The sequence below is a fragment of the Nesoenas mayeri genome (genome assembly GCF_963082525.1).
Source record: "Nesoenas mayeri genome assembly, chromosome: 3".
In the NCBI taxonomy this organism is placed as follows: Eukaryota; Metazoa; Chordata; class Aves; order Columbiformes; family Columbidae; genus Nesoenas; species Nesoenas mayeri.
The window spans coordinates 100,947,515-100,970,960 of NC_137544.1; the positions used below are offsets into that span (position 1 = coordinate 100,947,515).

At 43.6% G+C, this 23,446-nt stretch overlaps 1 protein-coding gene across 1 annotated transcript; it reads right to left on the bottom strand.

Annotated features, from left to right (window-relative positions):
• Positions 1 to 91: 91 nt before the first annotated feature.
• HHIPL2 (HHIP like 2) lies at positions 92 to 21,228 on the bottom strand. Its single transcript, XM_080341090.1, has 10 exons — positions 21,182 to 21,228; positions 13,114 to 13,179; positions 12,141 to 12,793; positions 10,922 to 11,065; positions 10,232 to 10,563; positions 7,682 to 7,808; positions 7,158 to 7,303; positions 5,294 to 5,375; positions 1,746 to 1,828; positions 92 to 807 (listed from the first exon to the last, which is right to left on the bottom strand). Exons 2-10 carry the CDS (start codon positions 13,165 to 13,167, stop codon positions 434 to 436), a joined length of 1,995 nt encoding a protein of 664 aa, XP_080197216.1. The 5' UTR covers positions 13,168 to 13,179; positions 21,182 to 21,228; the 3' UTR covers positions 92 to 433.
• Between the last annotated feature and the right edge of the window lie 2,218 nt (positions 21,229 to 23,446).

Consider the following 23,446-nt stretch of genomic DNA (forward strand, 5'->3'; position numbering starts at 1 on the left):
TTCTCCAGGCTGAACAGACCCAGCTCTCTCAGCCTGTCCTCATGAGAAAGATGCTCCAGTCCCCTCATCATCTCTGGAAAAGAACACTCAAGTTTTGTTAATGCCCCACTTGGATAAAAGATAAAAATCCTGAAAGTTGGAGGCACTTGGATTTATTAGGCAGTCATGCACAGCCAAATCTTACCAGTCAATGTCCATTAGAGACTCTCATAACTACCTGTGTCAGAGAAGGATGTCACAGCAGTATTTGCAAAGAAAGTTAACGTTAGGAGGCTGGTGCTGTTGAAGTCTAATAGAACATATATAGAGACTGCTAACTTTGGCATTAATGGAGATGCACCTGGGAGAGCTGGCATAACAAGTCAACTGATTCTCTTTTATTTGGTCACTATCCAAAACATTTCTTTCACCATCTTACTTTCTGGGACATCACTCAGCTTCGAAAGCTGCTTCTTAATCTACTGTCCCTCCTCCTTTTCTCCAGTTTTTCCTTAGCTGGTGCTGCTTTCTTTGGAAGAAGCTTCTTGGTTCTCGTTAGGTGGGAGCTCTTCTTTTTTTGCAAAGGTGGTGCTGGTGTAGTTCTAGAAATGTGTGCAACTTTCTGCTTTGGCTTGTGAGGTTTAGCCTCACCTTTGATTTTCTGTCTCTTTCTACCAGATGGAGCTGGTTTCACTGTTGGTGCTTTTATTTTGGTGGATGGGGTCTTTTTAGCTTTCTTAGAAGAAACTGTTGGGATGGATGCAGTGGGAATAGACTTTTTCAGAGGCTTGATTGTTGAAGGTTCATTAAGCAGCTCAAGGACAGTCTCTGAGGAAAGTAATTAACATAGTTCAGTATCTCCGCCTTAGGGCAAAAGGCTAATTCAGATATACGACTGATATAAACCCCTATTAGAGCTACAGTTAAGAAAAAAATCACTGACATTTCAAAGAAATACACACTATATCGGGAGTGTCCAACTCATTTTCACAGGGGGGCACATCAGCCTCGCAGTTGCCTTCAAAGGGCTGAATGGAATTTTAGGACTCTGTAAATGTAACTACTCCAACATTTATAGAGTCCTAAAATTCCATTCGGCCCCAGTGAAAATGATTTTGATACCCCTGCACTATATAAACATCTTGTCTTCCATCAAAAGAGACGTGTATTTCTTGGAAATAAAATTTGTTTAATTTTAGATATGATAAATGTATATTTAAGGAAAACAAGTCTAGACAATATGAGGAAACTTTGCACACTTCTTTGTCAGACTTGACTTAACAGTTTGAATTTTTCATGTCACACTATTACTTGGAAATCCCAGACAAACTCAACTTGCTAAACACTGTTTCTTCTCAATAATAAGATTTAACTCCTTCCCTGGTTGCATGGGATGTGAAACAGAAAAAGGCCAGGACAAAGATTGACTCCTCCAGGTTTGCAGAGAAGGGATTGACTCAAGGAGCTTGTCCCAGAGCCAGGGACAGGAGTTCAGAACTTCCCAGACCAAATCCAATGCCTCAATCAAAGCCATTGGTTCCCTTACGATGCCCATTTACAATATTACTTGGCAACACTTAGAAGAAAAAAATCTGAGACTGAGATTAAGAAAAGCCAAGGCATCTGGTAGGTGACAGAAGCACACATATTAAATGTGATAACCTAACTTCAAGACTGCTCCTGCTCAGTGCTTTAGTTTTAGTCACATGCCTGTAAGATCATTATATGTTTTGCTTATCAGCAAAAATTAAAGCCTAACAACTTACTTGCACGTGGAACAAATGGTATCCGTTTACTGTTTGTTTTCACTGGAACAGGCTTGTATTTACACTTCCCTGGTGGAGCTCTCCTTGAAAAATAGAAAACCATATGAAGATATCTGAGAGACTGTTAGGGAAGTTTATTTATTCATTCCAGAGGCACACATCAATCCCCCCTTGTCATTTGCCTCTGCTGGAACAGGCGTGAAAGCACTTGGGGCACCTGGAGTGCAACGCGGGTAGAATTTAAGAGTCTAACTCCGAGTGCAGCCATAAAATCCCTGTCTGAATAGCAATGGCAGCTGGAAAGCTGCAGCTGCTCTTCCACGATACCACCTTTCTGGTCAACTTTTTGCCATCAGGCAGCCTGGACTGCCTTTATCCAACACAGATAGCTGGTTTGTTTATGTGGGGGATGCTAGCCAGCTTGCACATCTCTGTAGCCCACCACTGAATCCAAGGGTGCTGCATCAGTGCCTTCACATCCTGCTGCTGGATGCACAGCACAATGCAGTTTTGAGAAGTGGACGCATTGGTTGGACTTCAGACTATTAATCACTTTGAGTTGTCCTCACCAATACTGGCTCCCACCTTGGAGTAGTCTCATTCACACACATGAAGCTTGTCAGTGCCAGGGCTTTCTGCTCACTCATGGTGCAGCACAAGGGTCTCTGTGCATGCAGAAAAATATTCCCACACAGCCCTACAAAAGTTGTCACGACCTTCAAAGGTGCCGCTTGAGACACAACATGGTGCTGCAGCAAGAGGCGTGAGAAAGGAAAGGACCGGGGAAGAGGGGATGAAGCAAAAGCTGCAAAGAAAATATATCTGTGTTTCTCTCCTGCTGTTCCCTGGCAACTTCTCACAGTACAAAAGCACCCCAAAAAAAGAGCACATTTTCCCCGAGGTAAAGCTGTCACGCATCAAGTGACAGGAAGAGGTTACAAAGAAGAGCGACAGACCTGTGTTTTCTGTTCCCTGCGGGAACTGCTGTAGGACAAATAAGAACTGGCTCTTGCAATTTGGCACACTTGACAGCAGAGAGCAATGCAAAGCATGACCTAAGGCATCACATTTTCTTGTGATTACCATTCTCCTTCAGCCATGGGCAACAGCCAAGCGCTTCCTCCGCACCATTCCAATTAATGAAAAAAAGGGTGACTAAAGCAGCGTTGTCAGCAGTGCTTTTGGTTTGGCTGTCTGTTTTCTCTCTCCAACTTTTAAAGCACCTTCTAACACCTCTTCCCTGCAGCCCTGACTGAGGGGATTTGGTGCCAATCCAGGCGGAGGCACATCAGCCCCTCCGCTGTCCCTGAGAGCACTGCTGGAGCAGCCAGCTGAAGTGAGGACACAGGGCACTGCTGCCATCCATGTTCCTACAGAAGTCTGAGTCACCCTTAGGTAGATGGCAGTGGCCCTGCCAATGTTTCAGAAGATGTCCGTGCAGCTTGCTGCCCTCAAAGTGTGGACAGGGAGTGCCTGGGCTGGCCAGACTGGGACTGCACCCATCATAGAATCATTTCGGTTGGAAGAGACCCTCAACGTCGTTGAGGCCAACCATAACCTAACTGGCACTAAACCGTGTCCCTGAGAACCTCATCTATAGGTTTTCTAAACACCTCCAGGCATGATGACTCAACCACTTCCCTGAGCAGCCTGTTCCAGTGCCTGACAACCATGAATCAGTGTTTCCTAATCTCCAGTCTGAACTTCCCTGGTGCAACTTGAGGACATTTTATCTCATGCTATCAGTTGCTACTCAGGAGAAGAGACCAGCACCCTCCATGCTACAACCTCCTTTCAGGTAGCTGCAGACAGCAATAAGGTCTCCCCTCAGCCTTCTTTTCTCCAGGCTGAACAGCCCCAGTTCCCTCAGCCGCTCCTCATCAGACTTGTGCTCCAGACCCCTCACCAGCCTCATCATCCTCCTCTGCACTCTCTCTAGTATTTCAATGCCCTTCTTATGATGAGGGACCCAAAACTGAACACAGGGTTCAAGGTAGGGCCTCACCAGCACCATCAGAGGAACCAGTTATCCCAGCCACCATCCACAGCAGGATGGAAATAGAGGAATTCCATAAATAGCACTAAATTGCAAAGGAGAATGCAAAAATCTCTGCTGGTGTTAGCATCAGGCCAGGCTACACAGCCCAGGATCTAGAGCAATCAGTGCATTGCACACCCTGGACAAGCTTGCAAACAGACAAGGGCAAAGCTGAGCAGAGCAGCATCTGAGCCAAGGTAAACAAAGGGAGGCAGAAAATACAAGAGTGAGCTCCAAAAAGCCAAGGGAATCAGTGCCTGCTCCTGCTCCAGAGCTGATGGATATGAAGCTCTGAAAGCACAGGGAAGAGCTGGCTTCTTCCCAGAAAGCCCTTCCGAGCAGGGAAACCATCATGTTCCTGGCAGGGCCTCGCTGCCCCCTGTGCAGTCCTTGTGACACGGGGCATCACTGCACAGCAGTTCTGGGGCAGGCAGCCCCGGGAAAGGCTTCTGCAGGGAGACAGAAAGCTGCATTTCTCCCTTGGCAGCGGGCAAGAGGAGAGGATTTATCATCCTGATAGTCTGCCTGGTGCATTAGGGAGTGGCACAGGGACTGCAGGGCTTCTTTTGCGAAATAGAGCATGCTCAAGTTCCCAATGGTTATACCAGGTCACAATTTTTTGGTTTTAGTTGAAAATGTTACGTTTTCATCAGTTAATGCAGTTCAAAGGCTTCCTGGCAGACAATAAGCTGTTCAAGGCAGGAGCCTCAAATAGTTACAGTAAGTAAAAGACTCAAGTTCCTGTTCCCATCACCTTGGTACAGAGCTTGAGTTAACTATCTTCAGCTTTGGATTTAACTTCCTAAGAAAACATAACTTGTTTTCTTCATTTTGCTAGTGTCCAAGATCTCAGCAACAGCACAGACACATATTTACTGTTTCTGCTTTACAGGGTGATTTGAAACTCATTTAATGCTTTTTAGCAAGATCCAAAAGCTTGAGAGGGGAAAAAATTACATAAGCATGCTTATTATTGTAAAAACAGACTTTAGCAGGGATAACTGCTTAATAGGGGAAAAACATTTTGCTTGGAAAAAGCCAGGTTCAGGCTCCAATTATTATTTGAATGCTGCGTGAACCACCAGGTTCCATTCTTTGCTAAGAAAACTAAACTGTGCACTGCTATTAATTTAATTATATGAAAGTGCATCGCACATATTTGATGTCATGACCCCGAATGATTTTGGCTTGTCATTTTAAAATACCACCGTGCCATATACTTCAGATATACAACCAAGGAGACATTTTGATCCTTACTGTCCCAGACATTTAAGGTATCTGAGCTCTACCTATTTCTTGATGCACAGATACAATGTGGGACTAAAAAATACACTAAAACTGATTAAAGTTGCATCAGATGTACAGGGGGTAAACAAAACCCAAGGACTTGATATGGATGTCAGCAACATTCTGTATCAGTAGTAATTAGCATTCTTTCTACTGTGATAGCCAAATAACATATGGTGATTATAGAAGAATTTGGCATGGAAAAACATCTTTAATTACTAACCTTGCAGGATCAATAAACTTGTAGAGTGATCCATGTGGTGCATAGGCACTGGGATAAGAAGTAGACATGAAATAGAGCTCACCTAAATGGAAGTGAAAAAAAAATAGTGTCAGATGCAAGTGCCCAAGCTGAATCCTAGTTCTGCATTTCCCTCTCTTTCCTGTGTCATCTCTAATTCACACAGTCAGAAGAGAAAACCCCTTCAGTCACTTCCTCAGTCGTGTCTTATCTCCAAGGAGTGGGTTTGGTCTCACCCTGGATTGTGCAGGTGGACTCCCAAGTGACGTCCTGGGTGCAGCAAGGTTCCCCGCAGAGCCAGCAGCCCTCAATTGAGCACCAGGCCTGAGAAGAACCTTCATTACCTCATGTCAGGAGCCCTCCAAAAGGTTACTTTCCTCTTTATAAATATATATTTTGTTTAAAACTTATTTGTACCAAAGAAGCAGCCCAAAGCTACAAATAGAGGGGAAAACTGCACAACAAATATTTAGCCATCTCATAGCTGTACAAATAAAAATCCAACAAGAGCTAAATTGGCTAGTCCATGGAAGTCAGAGGCTATATATTCCTGTACGGTTGCTGAGGAGAGCAACTACTCCTCATGCCTTCCCTTCAGCACCCACTAGAACAATATCCAGACAAATTATAGTAGTCTTCTTGCAAAGAAGGCAAAATTTCAAATTACATGACAACATCATCTTGGTTTCTAAAAGAACAAGCAGTAGAAGAGACATGTAACATCCACTCACTCCACGTGTTGTTAGAACAGTTAAAAATCATACATATTTCACAGCAAAGCCTGTGTCTCCCTATGCCTTTGACAGAATGTGCTAACCAGATAACCTGGGATCTTTCCATTACAAGCAAATCTCTTTTTCTGTGCCAGGAGCGGTTCAGGTTGGACATCAGGAAAAGGTTCTTCACCCAGAGGGTGCTGGAGCACTGGAACAGGCTCCCCAGGGAGGTGTCACAGCCCCAAGCCTGACAGTGTTCAAGAAGAGACTGGACAACACCCTCAGACACATGGTGTGAACTGTGGGGTTGTTATATGCAGGGACACGAGTTGGGCTCGATTATCCTCGTGGGTCCCTTCCAACTCAGGACATCCTATGATTCTATGATTCTGCTGAATCGCAAAGCATCACAACTCACTGAAGTATATATTGTGTTCTCAAAACTCTTGCAGCCACTTTATGTATTACATAGTTCTCTGTCAGGAGACTGTACAAAGGTGAACAAACTATAGATTGGTACTTTCACCTTGGTGAGAGATCTGGTCATCATGACCATAGCCATAACCCTATGCACTCAGATAATTCCACTCCAGTATTAAAAGGAGTGGCTTTCCTCATCCCCAAATAAAGTCTTGGTATATAATCCACAGTGTGAAGTGCTGTTGCTGTGAATGAGATTGAGAAATTTATACTAATGAAGTGGGAGAAATTCAAGTAAGCTCTATAAACTCCAGTGAGGATGAGCTATTACAGTGAAAGACAAACTGCATTGATATAGTCTTTTCATTAATCACACAGCGTAAGCAAACAACAACAAAATGACAAGAAACGGCTGAAACAAACAGGAGTTCACACTCCTCAGAGAATCTGGAGCATTCAGACTGTAAGTTCACACAAGGATCTGTCTCCTGAGCTCTACACCAAAGTGATGATCTGCAACAGCCCCACAGGGCAGGAGACCTTTCTGAACCACATATCAACGCGACCTGCCGTGCTGATAGCCACAAACCTGTTCTGCAGCACCTGCTCTCCAGTAACATGTGAGGAACAACATCATGTAACATATTTGCCCTGCCATACAGAACTGACAGCACGGTTACCAATAAAGGTATGACTAGCACGGTACTTACCTGCTTCATCCTCAGCAAATGAGATGATGAATTTGCTGTAAGAGCTGATCATTCCAGGGAAAGCACAAGCTTTTCTGCTGCCAATGCAGATATCTTGCTTCTTCCACTTATTTGTCTTCTCATCTTCCTGTAAAGCCATAAGTCGACTAGATGAAAAATAAAACCTTGTGTTTTATTTTTCCATTGTCAAGATCAGTTCCTGTCAAAATTATGCTCTACTAAAAAAAAAGACCAAAATTCAGTGAGGACCCTGACTGTTGACTGGCTTTAATGGTTGTCTTCTGGAAAAACAGACCTGAACAAAAGCAAACCTGTCCTAAGAACTCTATATTGGAAGAAGTTTAGATTCCAAGAAAAATGTTGTTATAATAGTCAAACAGAGCACTTGATCTAATACAGAAACTTAGCTGGGATTCTCATTTGCTCCAACTCAAAAGGTTTCAGGATGCTCTGATATGCTTTTTTGCCCAGATAAGGCAAATGTGGTACAGAATGGACGCTACAGGGAAAACAATTAGTCTCACCCGTTCATGAAATCACCAAAAATATAAAGGCCATTCAAGTTGGGTGATTCACATCCTCTGTACACGTAACCTCCAGTGACTGACTTCCCCACATTGCGGCCATATGCAAATATTGGAAGAATGTCATCTGTGAAATACAGAAGCATAAGAAGCAAGAAAATTTACATCCAGAAAGCAGCAAAAAGTGATTGGCCAATGACACCGACGGCACAAAAATGTCAAGAAGGACCAGTACAGTTGAACAAACAGAATAGTTATATTTCAGTTGGAAGTCAGTAATTTAGGACAGAACAGACCCAGGGACTTTAAGGAGCTCTCTACGTAAAAGTAGAGACCTTTACACTCATGTATTAGCGACTGATGAATAGAGCAAAATATCCCAAGTGTTACTTTTGCCTCTTAGAGGTTAAAAAGGTCACTAGTTGCTTTTACCAGATTTTCAACACTGAAGTGCTCCTTACCTGCATATTAGGATTGACTGTTTACAAAACCTACATTAATTATGACTCTGAAAACCAGGCATGTTAGATTGGAGCCCTTCACTTCAGAGAAATTAGGGTCTCTTAAGGTCATTGATTCTAGTTTGTCCAAGGAAATATCCACATATGCATTTTACAGCTTAGTTACATATTTGATCAGTGTGTGCATATGTTAAACTTTACATGTGTAATCCTGAACTGATAAATGAGGTGTAGGGGCAAAATACTCTCAGAGGAAAAAAGACCTTATATACTCCAAATATAGGAGTCTCAACACCTTTTAAATAGACATCACAATAATATGGTTGGCAAAATAATATAATCCGACTACTACTTTTATGGCATTTTAGGGATGGTGAAATTACTTCCGTCCATTTTACCATTGCTTATCAAGGTTTAGTCACAATGAGCTTCAATAACACACAGGACCAAGATTCTTTGCATCACGCAAGCAATGCAGAAAGGTATCAGCCTGCAGGAAGTACTAACTTACAGGTTTGTGATTGCACCAGCCATTTTAGCAGGGATTGTCCCTACAAATTCCAGTATTTTTAGAGAAGGGAATAAGATCAAGCAATTCCAAGTTAACATCTTAATAGGTTTGCTAACATTCACAGCACAGCACATGCATAAGTGTGCTACCTCCATTTTATGTCACGAGGCTTATAAAATAAAGGCTTTGCCTCTAGCAGTGTTAAAATTGAAGTCATCCCTTTCTTGGGTTGAATATCAGATCCCACAAAATTTTAGTCTTGTCCTCACCTTTTTTTCCCCTGGATCAAGTAGCTTGTCTCTAACGACGAGGATAAAGACCACAAATGCAATTCATTAAAAAACATAAATTAACAGCAAAATCTATTTCAGTTTCTTTTTGTCAATTGAGGAATTGGACATTAAAAAACAAGCAAACAACAAACAAACCCCAAACAAACTTGAGGGCTACATCAGTACCAGCATAGCAGAGGACAAATTTTGGTAACACACACTCTAAACTTGTCTGCTGCTACAAAGGTTTCAGAAGAAAATGCATGAGTTTGAGACCAGTTGCTTTCTTCCAACAGCATAAGGAACATTATAATAATACGGTATATATAATATGGTTTTTCTACCATACTTTCAAAAGAGCTTTACGAACACCACCAATATCTACACTTTTTTTAAGGGAGCAAGTGGGTTTGTCCATCTGTTGTGGTTTAAACTGGCAGGCAGCCAAACACCACACAAAGCCATTCACTCACCCTCCCCTCGTGGGTTAAGATAAAGACAGTTCAAAAGAACAGAAAGGGAAAATAATTAATAATAACAACAATAATAACAAAAGAATATATAAAGCAAGTGATGCACAATGCTATTGCTCACCACCTGGTGGTCAAAGCTCAGCCCATCTGTAAGCAGCAGTTCTCCTGGGCTAGCTTGCCCCAAAATATATTCTGAGCATGATGTCATGTGGTGTGGAATATCCCTTTGGCCAGTTTGGGTCAGCTGTCCTGACTCAGCCCCCTCCCAGCTCCTTGCACACCTGGCACAGCATAAGCAGCTCATTCTAAAAGCCAAAACACAGCACTACACCAGCTACTAGGAAGAAAATTAAGTCTATCCCAGCTGAAACCAAGACAGCATCCCACCCACAGTCAGACTCAGAGCACAGCTTTTGGCTGTTGTCCTGCAGCACTGTCCTTGCTACAACATGCTGCCTCTTCCACAGCACTTTTTTCAGGGCCTCAGCATCAGCCTGGCCCCAGCTCCTTAGCCACAGCTGTGGCTCAGGGCTTCTCAAAAAAACACAATATTGCTTTTCTACTTGAACCAAAGCCATCGCCTTCCTCACTTCACTGGGAAAATTTTGTCTGCAAAAGGCACAGGCTTTGACACTGAACCCTTTGTCCAGTGCTGTATGCGACAGGGAATTCCCTGAATAAGCAGGGCATCATTTCATAGCAACACTGCAGGGCTGGGGAGAAGGAATTTCTGCTCTTAAGTAGTAAGCCATCTTCATTTAACACCAGAAAAATGGAGCTATAATCCAGTCAACACATGTATAATCATCTTCTGTAAGAAACTTCTTCCTTACCCAAAGAAGCATTGTGGCAAAGCTTTGTGTCATAGCATTCAAATCCCTCCTTTGCTCTCCAGCCATAGTTTCCTCCTTTAACGATGATGTCGATTTCTTCAAACCTGTTCTGCCCAACGTCCCCACAGAATATCCTCCCTCTCCCCTTTTTCGTGACAGGGTCCCCCCTGTCAACTGCACAGCGCCACATATTCCTGACCCCATAAGCATAAACCTCAGGACGGGCCTGGGGATCAGGCACAAAGGGATTATCAGGAGGGATGCGATAAGGCTTTCCATCGGGGCTTTTTCCATCCACGTCAATCCTCAAGACTTTCCCCAATAAAGCACTCCTAAAGAGAATGACAGAAAAAGACAAATCCCAGCATAAGAGCCAACTGAAAATGAACTCTGCTCTCTCTCTTCCCCCTTTCCGAAGGAAAAGTTTTCTGTCCAAAAGAGATAAACAAACCACTGGTATGTCTTGCAACCTGTTTAAGTCACAAAAGGCTTCTCCCCTTCTCAACAAATTGCGTTCCCTCAGCTTTCAAAATGTTAAATCTAACTTTTTGAACTGCTGCATTGGACAGACTTGCAGATGCACACGCACTTTTGGGAAACACTCTTATTTTAATTCTTCCACATTTTCTCATTTCCAAAGCCTGTGTCTTGGTGGACAAGCTCAAGGTTTTCAACTGCTCTCTTACTTACTTGTTCTGAGCATTCCCGAATTTTCCAAAAGGGTCTCCAGCTTTCCCTCCATCCCCTGTGAACAGATACATGTAGCCATCCACACCAAAGAGCAGCTGCCCACCGTTATGATTTGCAGCTGGTTCTTCAAGCTCCAAAAGATTCCTAAAAAAAAAAAAAAAAAAAAAAAAGGAGAGAGAGAGAAATAATTCCAGATGTAGCTACTGGAAAGGACTGATCATTCAGGTGGGCTGCAGAAACATTGCACCACTTCTACAGAAGAAAACAAGATGTCCCAGCTGTACAGACCTGTCAGCTTTGTCAAATACAGTGCTGATTTGCATCTCGTTTCCCTTGAGCCTCCAGCACGAGGCTGCCGGCCCGTCAGATAGCAAAGCTCCTTTCAGTGCGGCAGCCCATGAGGAAACATGGTTCCCAATTTTCTACAGGAGTGGAAAACACTGGCCCAGGTTGCCTGGAGACATGGTTGATGCCCCATCCCTGGAGACATTCCAGGCCAGGCTGGACGGGGCTCTGAGCAACCTGATCTGGGTGAAGATGTCCCTGCTCATTGCAGGGGGTTGGACTAGATGACCTCTGAAGGTTCCTTTCAACCCAAGCTATTCTATGATCTGAAAACGTGACTACAAGAACATAAAGTGTTCTTCTGCAAGGAACACTTGTTGCCCTTTAAGCTCCGATCATGACTGGTGGGTTCTGCTTTCTTATATGAGAAGCAGCTGATGAACTTGAAGGCTTCAGAAGCATCTTGCAGTGATTGTGAAACTCCAGAGAAAATAAGTCCATTCTTAACAATTTCTTCTCCATAACTGAGAATTAGCTTTTTTGCTTGTCAGGAAGACCTGGCAGAGGCACACATCAGATCAAATGAACATATAGTACTGCAGTGAAGCATCTCTGTTCTACAGTACAAAACACTTTTAGAGCAGATGTTAATTCCACAACAGGCTTAAGGCTCTTATTGCTCTTTAGAAGGTAAGAGTACAAGATAGCAAGAGAAGACAACCTGGAAGCCTAGATCTTGGGTCCTCTTTTCAGTTTGGTTTCTAGTTTGCTGTGTGACCTTGAGCCGACCTGTCTCTGGTAGCTTCATAGCAGGCCAGTCACACACCTGAACCAGGGTGACTGGGAACATGCTGGTTCTGCAAGGGCAAAGGACAGGGACAAAGAAAAATAATTTCTCATCATGGCATACAATAGCATTTGACATGAACTTTACCTTTCCGAGAGTGGATCAGCTTTGTTGACATCAGATGCCAAAACCTTCAATTCACTGATCCTGATCTTCTCCACTCTGTTCTTATCCATGTATGAGTAATAGATATAAAACTTCCCATTGTACTTGTACTTGGGGTGGAAAGCCATCCCCAGAAAGCCTCTCTCATCCCCTACCCACGGTGTAGCCAGCACTATACTTTTAATATCCAGAAAGGGCTCCTCCAGCCGGCTGCCGTCAGGTAGGTAGACCCAGATGACGCCCACCTGCTCAGCCACGAACATGCGGTGGGTTTGGTCATCGGCGTGCACCATGAGCACCGGGTTCCTCAGGCCGTTGGCGACCTCGGTCAGACAGAGCTGGAGGCAGCCCCTGTGGTCCTCCACCACCGAGCCCAGGTTGCGGTTGAGGGCTGTGTTCTTCAGCACGTTGGGGAAGCAGTAGTCCTCATCGTGCAGGTGAAGGAGGTTGCAAAAGCGCGTCTTGTTGGTCTCGCAGCATTCTTGGAGGTGCTTGTCACTTGTCAGCAGGCTGATTGCAGAGCGGCAGTTGAAGTGAAACTCGGAGCAGTAGTCAAAACAAAGTCCTGGGAGGTTTCTCAGAGGTGTTCGAGGGTTTTCTGCGTCATAGAGATGTGCAGCATATGGAGAACATTCCTAGAAAGTGGAATAAACTCAATATCTGTCTGTGTACACACATCCAGGAGAGGCTAAGACACTTAATGGAAGCAAACCGGTTAATCAAATGAGAAATTAGTAAAGGCAGAGAACATAATGAGGCATCTTTGAAGTGGAGTAGTAGAAAGGCACTCAGAATACGGCCAAAGAGGATTTAGAAGTCAGTAGCAGTTTACTAAAGCACAATAAGATGCACCTAAATTATTGCCAACAGAAGCACATCTATGGAGGCTGTGGATTCTTCACTACAGGGGTTTTAAGGACGCGACAGGCAATTTCTTCTTGCAATTTAGTTTTACCTTTGCTTTTTTTTTCTTCCTCTTCATTTCCCCTGCTAGATTGTACACTAGCATGGATGGGACTCACTTTTCACCAAAAGAAAAAATGAGGGAGCATCAGATAAAGCTAGCAGGAGCCAGATTAAAAAAACAAATGAGGTGAAATTCTGCCAGAAGAAACTATAGGTGCTAAAGATGTACATTGGTTAAATGTACAGGCTGAGGTTCTCTTCGGTCTGATGCTGTACAACTTAGATCATGTTCTTGCATGCGTAGTATCCCTGAAGCAGATTATAGTTGAGATTTAAAACTGTTTCAAATAAGTATCATCTTATGCAACTCATAGAGCAACCATTGACTCTCTATGTGATCTTCAGGAAAAAGAAAATCTTCAAGCAACATTTTCAATTGTTTTGCACGTAAAATTTCATCACTTCGAATATAATGAGGTTTTTAGCAGTGCAAAATCTAGGTTAAACAATGAAAATCAGGCATTGTGTTTGAATTTCTACCTAAATTTAAATTCTCCATCTTGTTCTGTAAAATATTTCCATTAAAATCCCACCTCTATTTTAATCATCACAAAATTGCAGAAGTCAAAACAGAAGCTAAATTCTGCAGAAATACGGCTTTACTGCTTTTCACACCAGCAGCCTGAAACAGTCTATCCATAGTTTTTATTGGGAAGGGGTTTTATTGTGGGAAGCCGAGTGCATCGGCAGTCAAAGAATGACAAACTACTACATTAGTATTTTTTCTGCCTTATTAAACATGTTTGCTTCATTAAACGAAATTCATTAAACAAACCTGAGGCAGTTATTCAAGTATTGACTTTTTGTTGTTGTTGCAAGTAGCAGCCTTTGCAGGATATTTAATGGGAAGGCTACAGACCCTCATTGCAAACTTAGCACAGCAAACTCTTTCCTTCGCTCACAGAAGAACCCGAGGGCTTTTGGCCATACTAAGATCTTCCAGGTATTAATAGTAAAGTGTTTTCAACTCTTGGATGGTGTAGTAAGTTACTCACTTTTCATTGCTGCCATTTGATTATGAAGTTGCACAGAACAAGTTGGTTTCTGTTGCTTTCACATCACACCTGTAAGGAACCTCTCTCCTCTTCCCAGGTCAGAAGACCCTCAGGATGTCCTTGCAGCCTGAGCCCAGCCCCAGGTGGAAAAACTTCTCCATTTTTCCCATGTTTAAGGCCTTCCCAGAAGAAGGAAGGCGGCCATCAGGCCAAGTGCCATCCCCAAAAGCCAAAGCTTTACTATTTTCCCTGCTGGAAGGAGAGCAGCTTTGCTGCAGGCATTCAATAACACTTAAGAAGTCCATTAACCATCACTCACCCTCTCCACTTTTGCCAGTATACATTTGCACACCCCCAAATATGTTGAGTTTCTAGTTCTAGCATAGTTTTCACAAAATACGGTGTTGATCTCAAGTGACCAGGAGACCAGAAAAGGTGACAGCCTGATGAAGTGTCACCAAGGCAAGGTATGGGAGGGCAGAGCCCAACCTGTGTCACATTTCAAGTCCTGGGAAGTTCCCCCATTCCCGCCGAGGTTTGGCTGCAGCTGGCTCACTGCTCCCTTGTGCACAAGTCACTCGCAGTCTAAAGCTCCTCTCAGGTCTCTTCTGAAGTCATTATTAACGTCTTTGAAAATATTTTAAATTTCTCACAGTAAGTTTAGAACAAGGTCCAGCTCCCAGACCAGCAATCTGAGAAAAGAGAAGAGAAAACCAGCCACTTCTGAAACAAGACATATTCTCACTGCCTCCGAGCTCCATCAACTGTTCTGCCAACAGTCTGCAGTATAAGGGTCTTAATTATCCTAAGTGTAGCCCCTGAGCAGCTCCCGTGCTTGTCCAGCCCTCGGGCTTCCCACCCAGCATTTGCCCAGAAAACACCACCTGCAGGACACAGATCCAGCCAGATGCACAAGATGGAGCCCATTCCTCAGCATCCACATAAACCCCCAAGATGTGGCCTTGCAGTTACTTTTGGTTGTCCCCTTTCATTTTACTCAGCTGTGCATGAAACACAACCATTAATCCCACTACTTCATAGAGTGGAAGGAGCAGAAGCTGCTAAAATCAAGTTGATACTTCTTTGCTGTTTTGTAATAGTTTCTCTGCAAAAAGAGTGCGCAACCAGCAACCAAGTCAGGCCTCAGATTCAAACTGGATTAAAAAGTGTGTTGCTTTTCCTGCACTAGCCCCTATCCCGTGCTAATATCATGGCTTTCTATCAGCTTGAACAAGGTTTAATTGGCCTATTTTTAAGCCTCTCCTGTAATAGCTTTGAGAAACATCTTCTCAGCCAGTAGCCAAACAGCTGTTCTAGCGCTCCTAGCAAGGTTTGCAGCCAGGGAATTTTTATAGCCACGTAATTTGCACATAACCTCCTTCAGAACATTAAAGGCAGGTTTCACAGTTCTGTATTCCGTTTTTAAGCTAAATCCTAGTATGGCTCAGCTGAAGGTCAAACTCTAAAGCTACAAGTGTAGAAGTGTAGCTAGCAAAAACAGACCCACACCTTGCCAGGAGCAAACTGCAGCAGCTCTACCAGCAGAGCTGGGTTGCTTTAGATGATGCTTCTAGCTGTTAGTTTTCAAGAGAAACATCTGGTTTTAAGCGGTGGCAAGAAATCCATGATCCAGAAGACATCCCCATCTAATCGTCTTCTCTCTGTTAAGAAACACAGAGCTGCACTGCCAAGGTAAGGTGCACTGCCAAGGTAAGGTGCACTGCCAAGGTAAGGTGCACTGCCAAGGTAAGGTGCACTCCATGGCATCTTTCCTGGGCTCTGTGGGACCAGCAAGGCTGCTGCAGTCCCCAAACCCAGCTGCTTCTGTATAACCCTCAGCACAACACTCATTGCCACACCAGGAAAGCTTGCCCATTTTTTACTGTCTGCTGGTTTTGGCACTGGGGGAACTTCTGACTCAATGAGCTGCTTTGTTACAACTGTTCTCATCTCCCACAAAGACATGAAATAATGCTTTTTTCACTAAATTAGAGCAGCTACTAACAATTCAGGTTTATCATTACGTACCTACACCTCTCTCTTGAAATTTGTTTCGTCTAAAAGACAAAAGCTAATAATATTATTTTGTCTAGCATTGCTTCTGAGTCTTATCTTTGCATTCCAAGTTCCATACAAATAATATCAATAAAAGCACTTGTAACTGGCAGCAGTTTATCTGAAGTCCTGCCATACGCAGCAGAAAATAGAACTTTGCGCAGTTACATCCTGATCACGTATATGTCTGTCTTTTTGTATTTGATGTGGCATGAAGTACAGGTCAATGTTTCACAGGTGGTGACTACAAATGATCAGGATACTGTGGAGGTGGTAGAATGGAGATGCCATCATTTTCCATCCCTTCCACACGAGACCATCAGTAACCATTAGATCGTGCAAAGCAACATCACTAAAGCAAAACCTCTCGGTAGATCTTTGCCCCTCCTCTAATCCAACAGCCAAATAATATTTGCCAGAGAACCCAACTTTATTTCCATGATTGTCACCAACTTGAACAGGAACACCACCACATATAACACAATCACAAGCTGCTCCCCAAAGATTTAACAGTAACCTTACTCTAGAAAGATGTGAAAACAGTAAGAACTTATTAGTTTGAAAATATACAAGAAAATATATAGGGGAGGTTTGGGGTTTTTTGCTGTAACATACACTTCCAACAAATGCAAAATTAAATATACCCTGCAGAATGAGCAAAGAGACGTTAGGCACAGTTTTATAGTCTTTTTTTCCTACCTGCAACATGTAGAGAAGTCTACATAACGCCAAGATTGATTGTTCTTTTTGGACCTGTATCACCTTTTTCTGGTTTATCGACTGTAAAATAACAACCAACCCTGATGCTGCTCTTTTCAGCCCTAGTGCCCCTCCCCACCTCAAGGAGACGCCAGAATCCTGCCAGCATCCAAAAAGTGTGGAAGCATTTTGGCGTACAGATAATATTTCAGTGCTAAGGAAATAGTAATTAAAAGAGTTTTATATGTTCTTAGTAAGATTGTGTGTGTCTTTTGGCTGCTCTGCATTTTGGGATGCAGTAAATCCAGCTTTGCATGACTAAGAGTTACTAAAACGGCAGGTTGGTTTTGCCCTCACATTACAAGGAGGAGAAGCTCAGGAAGAGCGGTGCCTTTGGCCTTTTCCCAGTGCACAGTGTGCAGCCAGCACTGGTGGAAAGGCACTGACTGAAGCCTCAGGACCTTGCAGCAGCTGTGTGAAACCCCTGCCTATTAAATTGTGTTCAACAACCACACCATTTGGAGCACCTAATAATTCCTATATCTTTTCACAGAATCATTCCAGTTGGAAGAGACCCTCAGGATCATCGAGTCCAACCATAACCTAACTCCAGCATTAAACCATGTCCTTAAGAACCTCATCTATACACCTTTTAAACACCTCCAGGGATGGTGACTCAACCATTTCCCTGGGCAGCCTGTTCCAGTGCCTGACAACCCTTTCTGTGAATATTTTTTTCCTAATATCCCATCTGAACCTTCCCTGGCACAACTTGAGGCCATCTCCTCTCATCCTATCACTTGCTACTTGGGAGAAGAGCCCAACACTCTCCATGCTACAACCTCCTTTCAGGTAGTTGCAGAGAGCAATTAAGTCTCCCCCTCAGCCTCCTTTTCTCCAGGCTGAACAGCCCCAAATTTGATCTCATAGAATTTGTAACCCAACACCTAGTAGCTGCAAGCAGAAAACAAATATGGATCTGTAACTCTCCTCTTCATTATGAGAAAACTAGCAGAGCAGCAGGATTCCCATCATCACCCAACGTGGGCAATGCTTTCATTAATCATTATTGCTCATAAATGTCACTATATATTGCCAGATACCACAGAGCACTTTGCAAAATGCATAGTGAGGATCAGGTATCATTACTCCATCAGCCCACTTTTCCCCTGCTACCACATCTCTTTTCACAGCAACACAGATATAAATGGCTATCAGAGCCATAAATGACCCCCAAGTCAGCCCAAAGAATAAGATTCAGATGCGATTTTTCTGCCCTACCTGACACAGTATATCTTTGATATACGTTCCACACAGTTTATGCCCCCGGGAATCAATATAATCCATGATATCCCAGTATTTTGCTGCAATGCTGTTGTCTTTCTCCTGGTCACAGCAGCCAAAATTTTCATAGGCAGAGCAGAACTCCAAGTGAAAAGGGGGCTGGAAAGGTGGCCCGTAATCCAGGCACTGAGGGTGCCCCAGCAAACTGCCCATCAGGCATGACAAGGAGAGGCAAAGAAAGGCACGTGGGCAAAAAAAGAAAACCCAAGAGCTGCTGCTGCTCCTTCCAGTGCACGACCAAACAGCCACTTCCTTCAGCGTAGGTTTCCCGAGGTCAGATGTATAGAAATCCCCAACTACTTCATAGTACGGTTCATTCATCGTCTCCGATTTACTAATTGCCAGCCTACAGAGCTCAGCATTTGCTCAGGTTTGCTTACATTCTCTCTCCCTTTTTCTCTGTGGAGTTTACTACTTGGCAGGAGAGAAACCCTCCAAGGCTGCCTCTCCGGTATTTCACACGTCACATAGCTGAACCCTCCCTCTGGACATTCCTCATGTCCCTAGAAGCGCTCATAAACCTAATCCCTACCTCTTGGTTTAAATTGGCTGAAAAACCCTTCACTGAGAAATGCAAACAACAGATAAAAACACTAAATGTGATACCTATGTACAGAACCTGATTACCTCTCCCCATTTACAAAACACACAAGATGAGTAATTGCTAACTGTCTTTTTACTCAAGTCTTAAAATGCACCAAACTAGGGTCTGGTTTTATAAACACTGAATGGGTGTCATAAAACACAACCTAATTAAGGCAGCAGTTAACCATAGGTATAAGTAATTTCAGGAAAAAAAGCTTTATAGACATATTGCTGCTACCCACGAATCCAGGTATAAATTCAGGGTTAAAATGAGAAGAAATTCAGAAAGAGCAAAAGAGAAAACACACATTTAAGGCATCAAACCAACCTGATGTCGACCGATATCCTGTGGCAACCTAGTGCTTAAGCTAACTGATTTCAGTAGGTTTTATCTCAGTTGACATAAAACACATTTAAAGATGCATGAGATGATTTTTTTTGCCCACTTTTCCCTCTAGTGAAGACTGCGTGAGCAATCCCACCAGCCAGCCAGTGAAGTACAGCACCAGCTGCACATGCAGACACCCCGCGTTTGCACACACTGCACTCAGCCTGCCCTTTTGTCCTGGTTTTGTTAAAAACACGTTTCTCTTTCAGTGAATTTTGCCTGTCAGCTAAAGCCTTCATATTAACTGCATTTTGCTGGAGAACCAGACACATGTTTTGGTAAACCTAGCAATGGAATGCAAACTAATTGATAAGCATGGATGGACATCTCGCGAGAGGGGCAACGAGAAACAAGTGACCAAGAAACAGACCAACTGTGTATAACATTCCATTCACGTGAATACTTCATATAAAAGTGGGAGATCATGAGGATCTCGTCCCTTTTTCCCTTTGCCCTTTTGCCTTTTTGCTTTTTCCCTTCTGCTTATGGCCGACATTAGGAGAGGACCTTGCTGGTCGTCCCTGCGAACTGAGGCCTAGTGAGAGACTGAATCCAGCTCCGGTTGGCTGCAGAGTCCAATCGAGGACTTTGGGTGCCGGCTCTGCAGTTGCTGAGACTTTCAAAGATTGGTTTTGTATATTTTGTATTATTTTCTCTGTTCCTATTAGTAGCATTAGTAAAACATCTTTATTTTTTTCCAACTCTCTTCTCTCTGTCCTTCTTTCCCTCCCAATCGCCTGTCCTGAGTGGGAGGGGGGGAGAGAGAGGGGCAAAAGGGGGAAGTGGGGAGGAGAGGAGGTTAACAATACATCTGCCAGGGTTTTATTGTCACCCCGCAATCTAAACCCTCGACACCTTCTGAGCAACACTTCCCTCACTCCGCTCTTCCATAAGCAAACTAGGAGTGCTTTGATCACGACCAAGCTCATTTCCTACCAGAAGCAAATATTTTCCTCTGGTGTACACGTAACTACTTGTAAGAAGGCAGCAAACTCATGCACAGGCAGCTCTTATCACCACTGTGCTGTGTGCATCACGAGGCATGAGCCAGAGAACAGCAGCGTGCCAAGAGCCTACGTGATCCAACTAAGAGGAGCAAGTTGCCTTTCCCTTGCAGCCACAGGAGTGATCAGCCAGTGTGATGCTGTTAGGAAGAAAGCCAAGCAATTAAAAAAAAAGGCAATTAGCTCTTTCTCCTCCCCGCAGATCCTAGGAGATTACAGCAAATGCACAGATTACCCTTTGTGCTGTCTCTAACAGCTTCCTACTTACTGCTTTCCCTCCATGGGACACAGGCAGAAAGTGGAGAAAGGGAAGCTGAAGGAAGAATCTCATATACAGGGACTACTCTGTTCATCCAAAACTCTTTGCCCTCTTCCCACACGTCACCATTTACTCCCAGGGTCTACCCGCATGTGGCTCAGGAGAAAGTCAAAGCTCCCAGTTCTAGCTTCCCAATACAATAACCAGTGTGATATGACAGCTGAGAATGCTGTGTCAAAGTCTTTATTGGGAAACAACTGTTTTAAAAAACTTTTAGGTTTTTAACCATCCTGTTTTGCTGCGACAAACCCATAGCATCTTGACAGTCCAAGAGCCTGCCAACAATACAATCTCTGCTTTGACTTCAGTGAACTGGAAACACACCAATCACAAGATCCAGCGCTGTCACAAGATAAAGCATTTTAAATCCAAGTATTTAAATCTGCTGAAGTATCAGATTATTCCAGTTATTGCTCTCATACTTTGAAGCCAATCACTGAAATTAAGGTGCTACTTCGGTGTCCCAATTGCCATATTTTGAAATTACAATGAACAGTAAGGATAATAAGTGAGTTTATTCACATACTGCTCCATTTGTAACTACAGCTTACAAGTTTGCTATGCTTTTTAATCCCCTTTGCATTACTGAGCAACTTGGGGTAACTAACATTATCCACTGTTTCCCTTTCCTAGAGACATGCCAGTTGCAAGAAACCCAGAACACTTACCTGTCTGGAGAAGTGCACTTCCCAGTTCCTGGATAGGTCAGAGCAGGTGGCAAGAACACGCTTTGCTGCTCTCTGGTGAGGGCAGAAAAGGCAGAACAGCTTCACTCACATTTGGCAAGGAGAAAACACATCATGTCCCACAGAGCTTGCTGCTTACATTACCCACAAGGACTCCTTACAGTGCAGAAGCCCTTTTTCTTTTGCCAACATACCACCTCCAGCCATTCTTTAAATGGAACAAGACAAGTCTTAGCGGAACTTTCTGTTTACCACTGCAGATAAGAACACCAACTACAGAAAGCCCTAAGGAACTGTAAATTGAAACCAGGAAAAGGTACACCAGTTCTCCAAGAGCAGCTCCTACGGTAACACACGCACCTGTTGAGTGCTGACAATGTGCTCACACTACTCTGAAAGTGCTGCCCAAGTTTCCTGTGTGAGCCAGCAGCTCAGAACACAGAGAACGTGGTGGGGAAGTGGAAGGGGAGCAAACACACAAGGTTGATATGCTTTAAAAGCGGCTGATACTTCATTAGCTTGCTTTTCTTGACTGTAAAGACATTGTTAAAAACAGGAAAGCACAAGCTGGAGCATCAAATACATGATTGGAACAACAGGAAAAGCAGAGGATAGCACTGAAATGAATAGCAATTTTGTGTAATTATTATGTTAAGTTTTAACATTAAAAATACCAGAACAAGAGGTGGAATAACAAAAGGACAACAGACACTGGGTCTGTGAAGCAGATGATGTTGATTCCCTGAACAAGTTCCTTGCTGCTACATAAAAGATCAACAAATATGAGATGTGCTATTTGTTTCATGGAAGGAAAAAAGCCTTAGAGGAGTTTTGTACACAGGATGAAAATGTCTAGTCACAAGAAAACCAAACCTAGACCACAGAATTCAGAGCCAAAGCAGAATATTCCAGTCCACTAGGAGTTACCATATACAAAGCACAACACACAAGCTTGAAAATACAGTATGCACTGAGTAACTTAGACAGGGAATTCCACTCAGGACTTGTGATCTGCAGGTTTGTCTCGGGTGTAAACACAATGGTGTTGGGAAATAGCAAGTTTCTTGTAGGCCGTGAAAGAGGAATGCTTGAGATGGTTATGTGAAAGATGGGGCTGTGCTGCTCTTCTACTTGCTGGCTGCAGCATGGTAGCTCTAGCACCAGGAGAGAGCACAATCCCTGGTAGCAACCCTGCTTCCAGGGGTCATAGGAGAAATGTGTGAGCACAATGGATTAACAGATTTTTTTCAAAGACATCAGGCTACCCTTTGTCCTCTCATTCTCCTTAACACATTCTTCTTACCTCCACCCAATCTCTGCTGCTTTGTTTCAAATTTATTCCTCAATGAAGAGATGGTTTCTCAGCTGCTGCAAGGCATACATGTCTCCCACTGGCAGCTAAGGGGACAGAAGGAAAAATCACATGGGAGAGCTGAACAAGCAGCAGGGGCTCTAGCATTCTGGTTTTATACTATCCTGTGTTAGATTATATGATAAAAGCACCTCTGCACCCCTTCAAAGGAGCACAGAGAGACAATGGAAGGGAGAAGCCCAAATAGCACACCACTGGGATGCTTCCAGGGCCATCACTGGAGAGCCACCAGCCCATCAAAGGCTCATCTTTGCAAGTCCAGAGGAGCAGAGGGGCACAGTGGCAGGCAGGATGCCAAATTAGGGATTCCAGGGGGAAAGGGGGACACACCTTGTCCAGTTGCCTCCCAGGGCTGTCCCAGGACAGCTTTAACCCCATTGTCCAGGCATGAAACCCATCTAGATGAGTCATTGGGAGCAACAATTTGGATCACTGTTCAGAATAAGGGGGTGTTGCTTCCCAGGGGTGTGGGACACATTACAGGAGGGATGTAGTGAAGACTGTTCTGGAACTTCACAATCTAAATCAAAACAGTCAAAACTCAGTTGAAGACCTCCCACAAAAACCTAGACTATTACAGCAGCATTCTTAGGGAGTCAGAACTAAACTAGTACACAGGTCTGGAATGACAGATAATTGCTTCTTTTTTTGTTAGAACATACAGTTACAGCAAGTAGCTCACTTCATGTTTAAGACACATTGTCTTCAGGCATATATCACAAGACCCATCCTTACCCAGACTGAACTCCCAGATAAACACTCAGCTTTTAAAAGCACAGACGTACTTATCCATATACTACTATGCTATGAAAGACATCTTTATTTCATTCCCAGAGGTGGTTCAAGCAGTTCATTCACCAGAGCTCCACAGACCT

What these genes read in the sequence shown, in the direction of transcription:
- HHIPL2 (XM_080341090.1), bottom strand. Translation starts at nt 13,167, where the DNA reads ATGCTAGTGTACAATCTAGCAGGGGAAATGAAGAGGAAGAAAAAAAAA. An exon ending in GCTGATCCACTCTCGGAAAG is followed by an intron (nt 11,066 to 12,140) that starts GTAAAGTTCATG and finishes TTTTTTTTTTAG; the next exon opens with GAATCTTTTGGAGCTTGAAG. An exon ending in ACCATTTGTTCCACGTGCAA is followed by an intron (nt 808 to 1,745) that starts GTAAGTTGTTAG and finishes TACTTTCCTCAG; the next exon opens with AGACTGTCCTTGAGCTGCTT.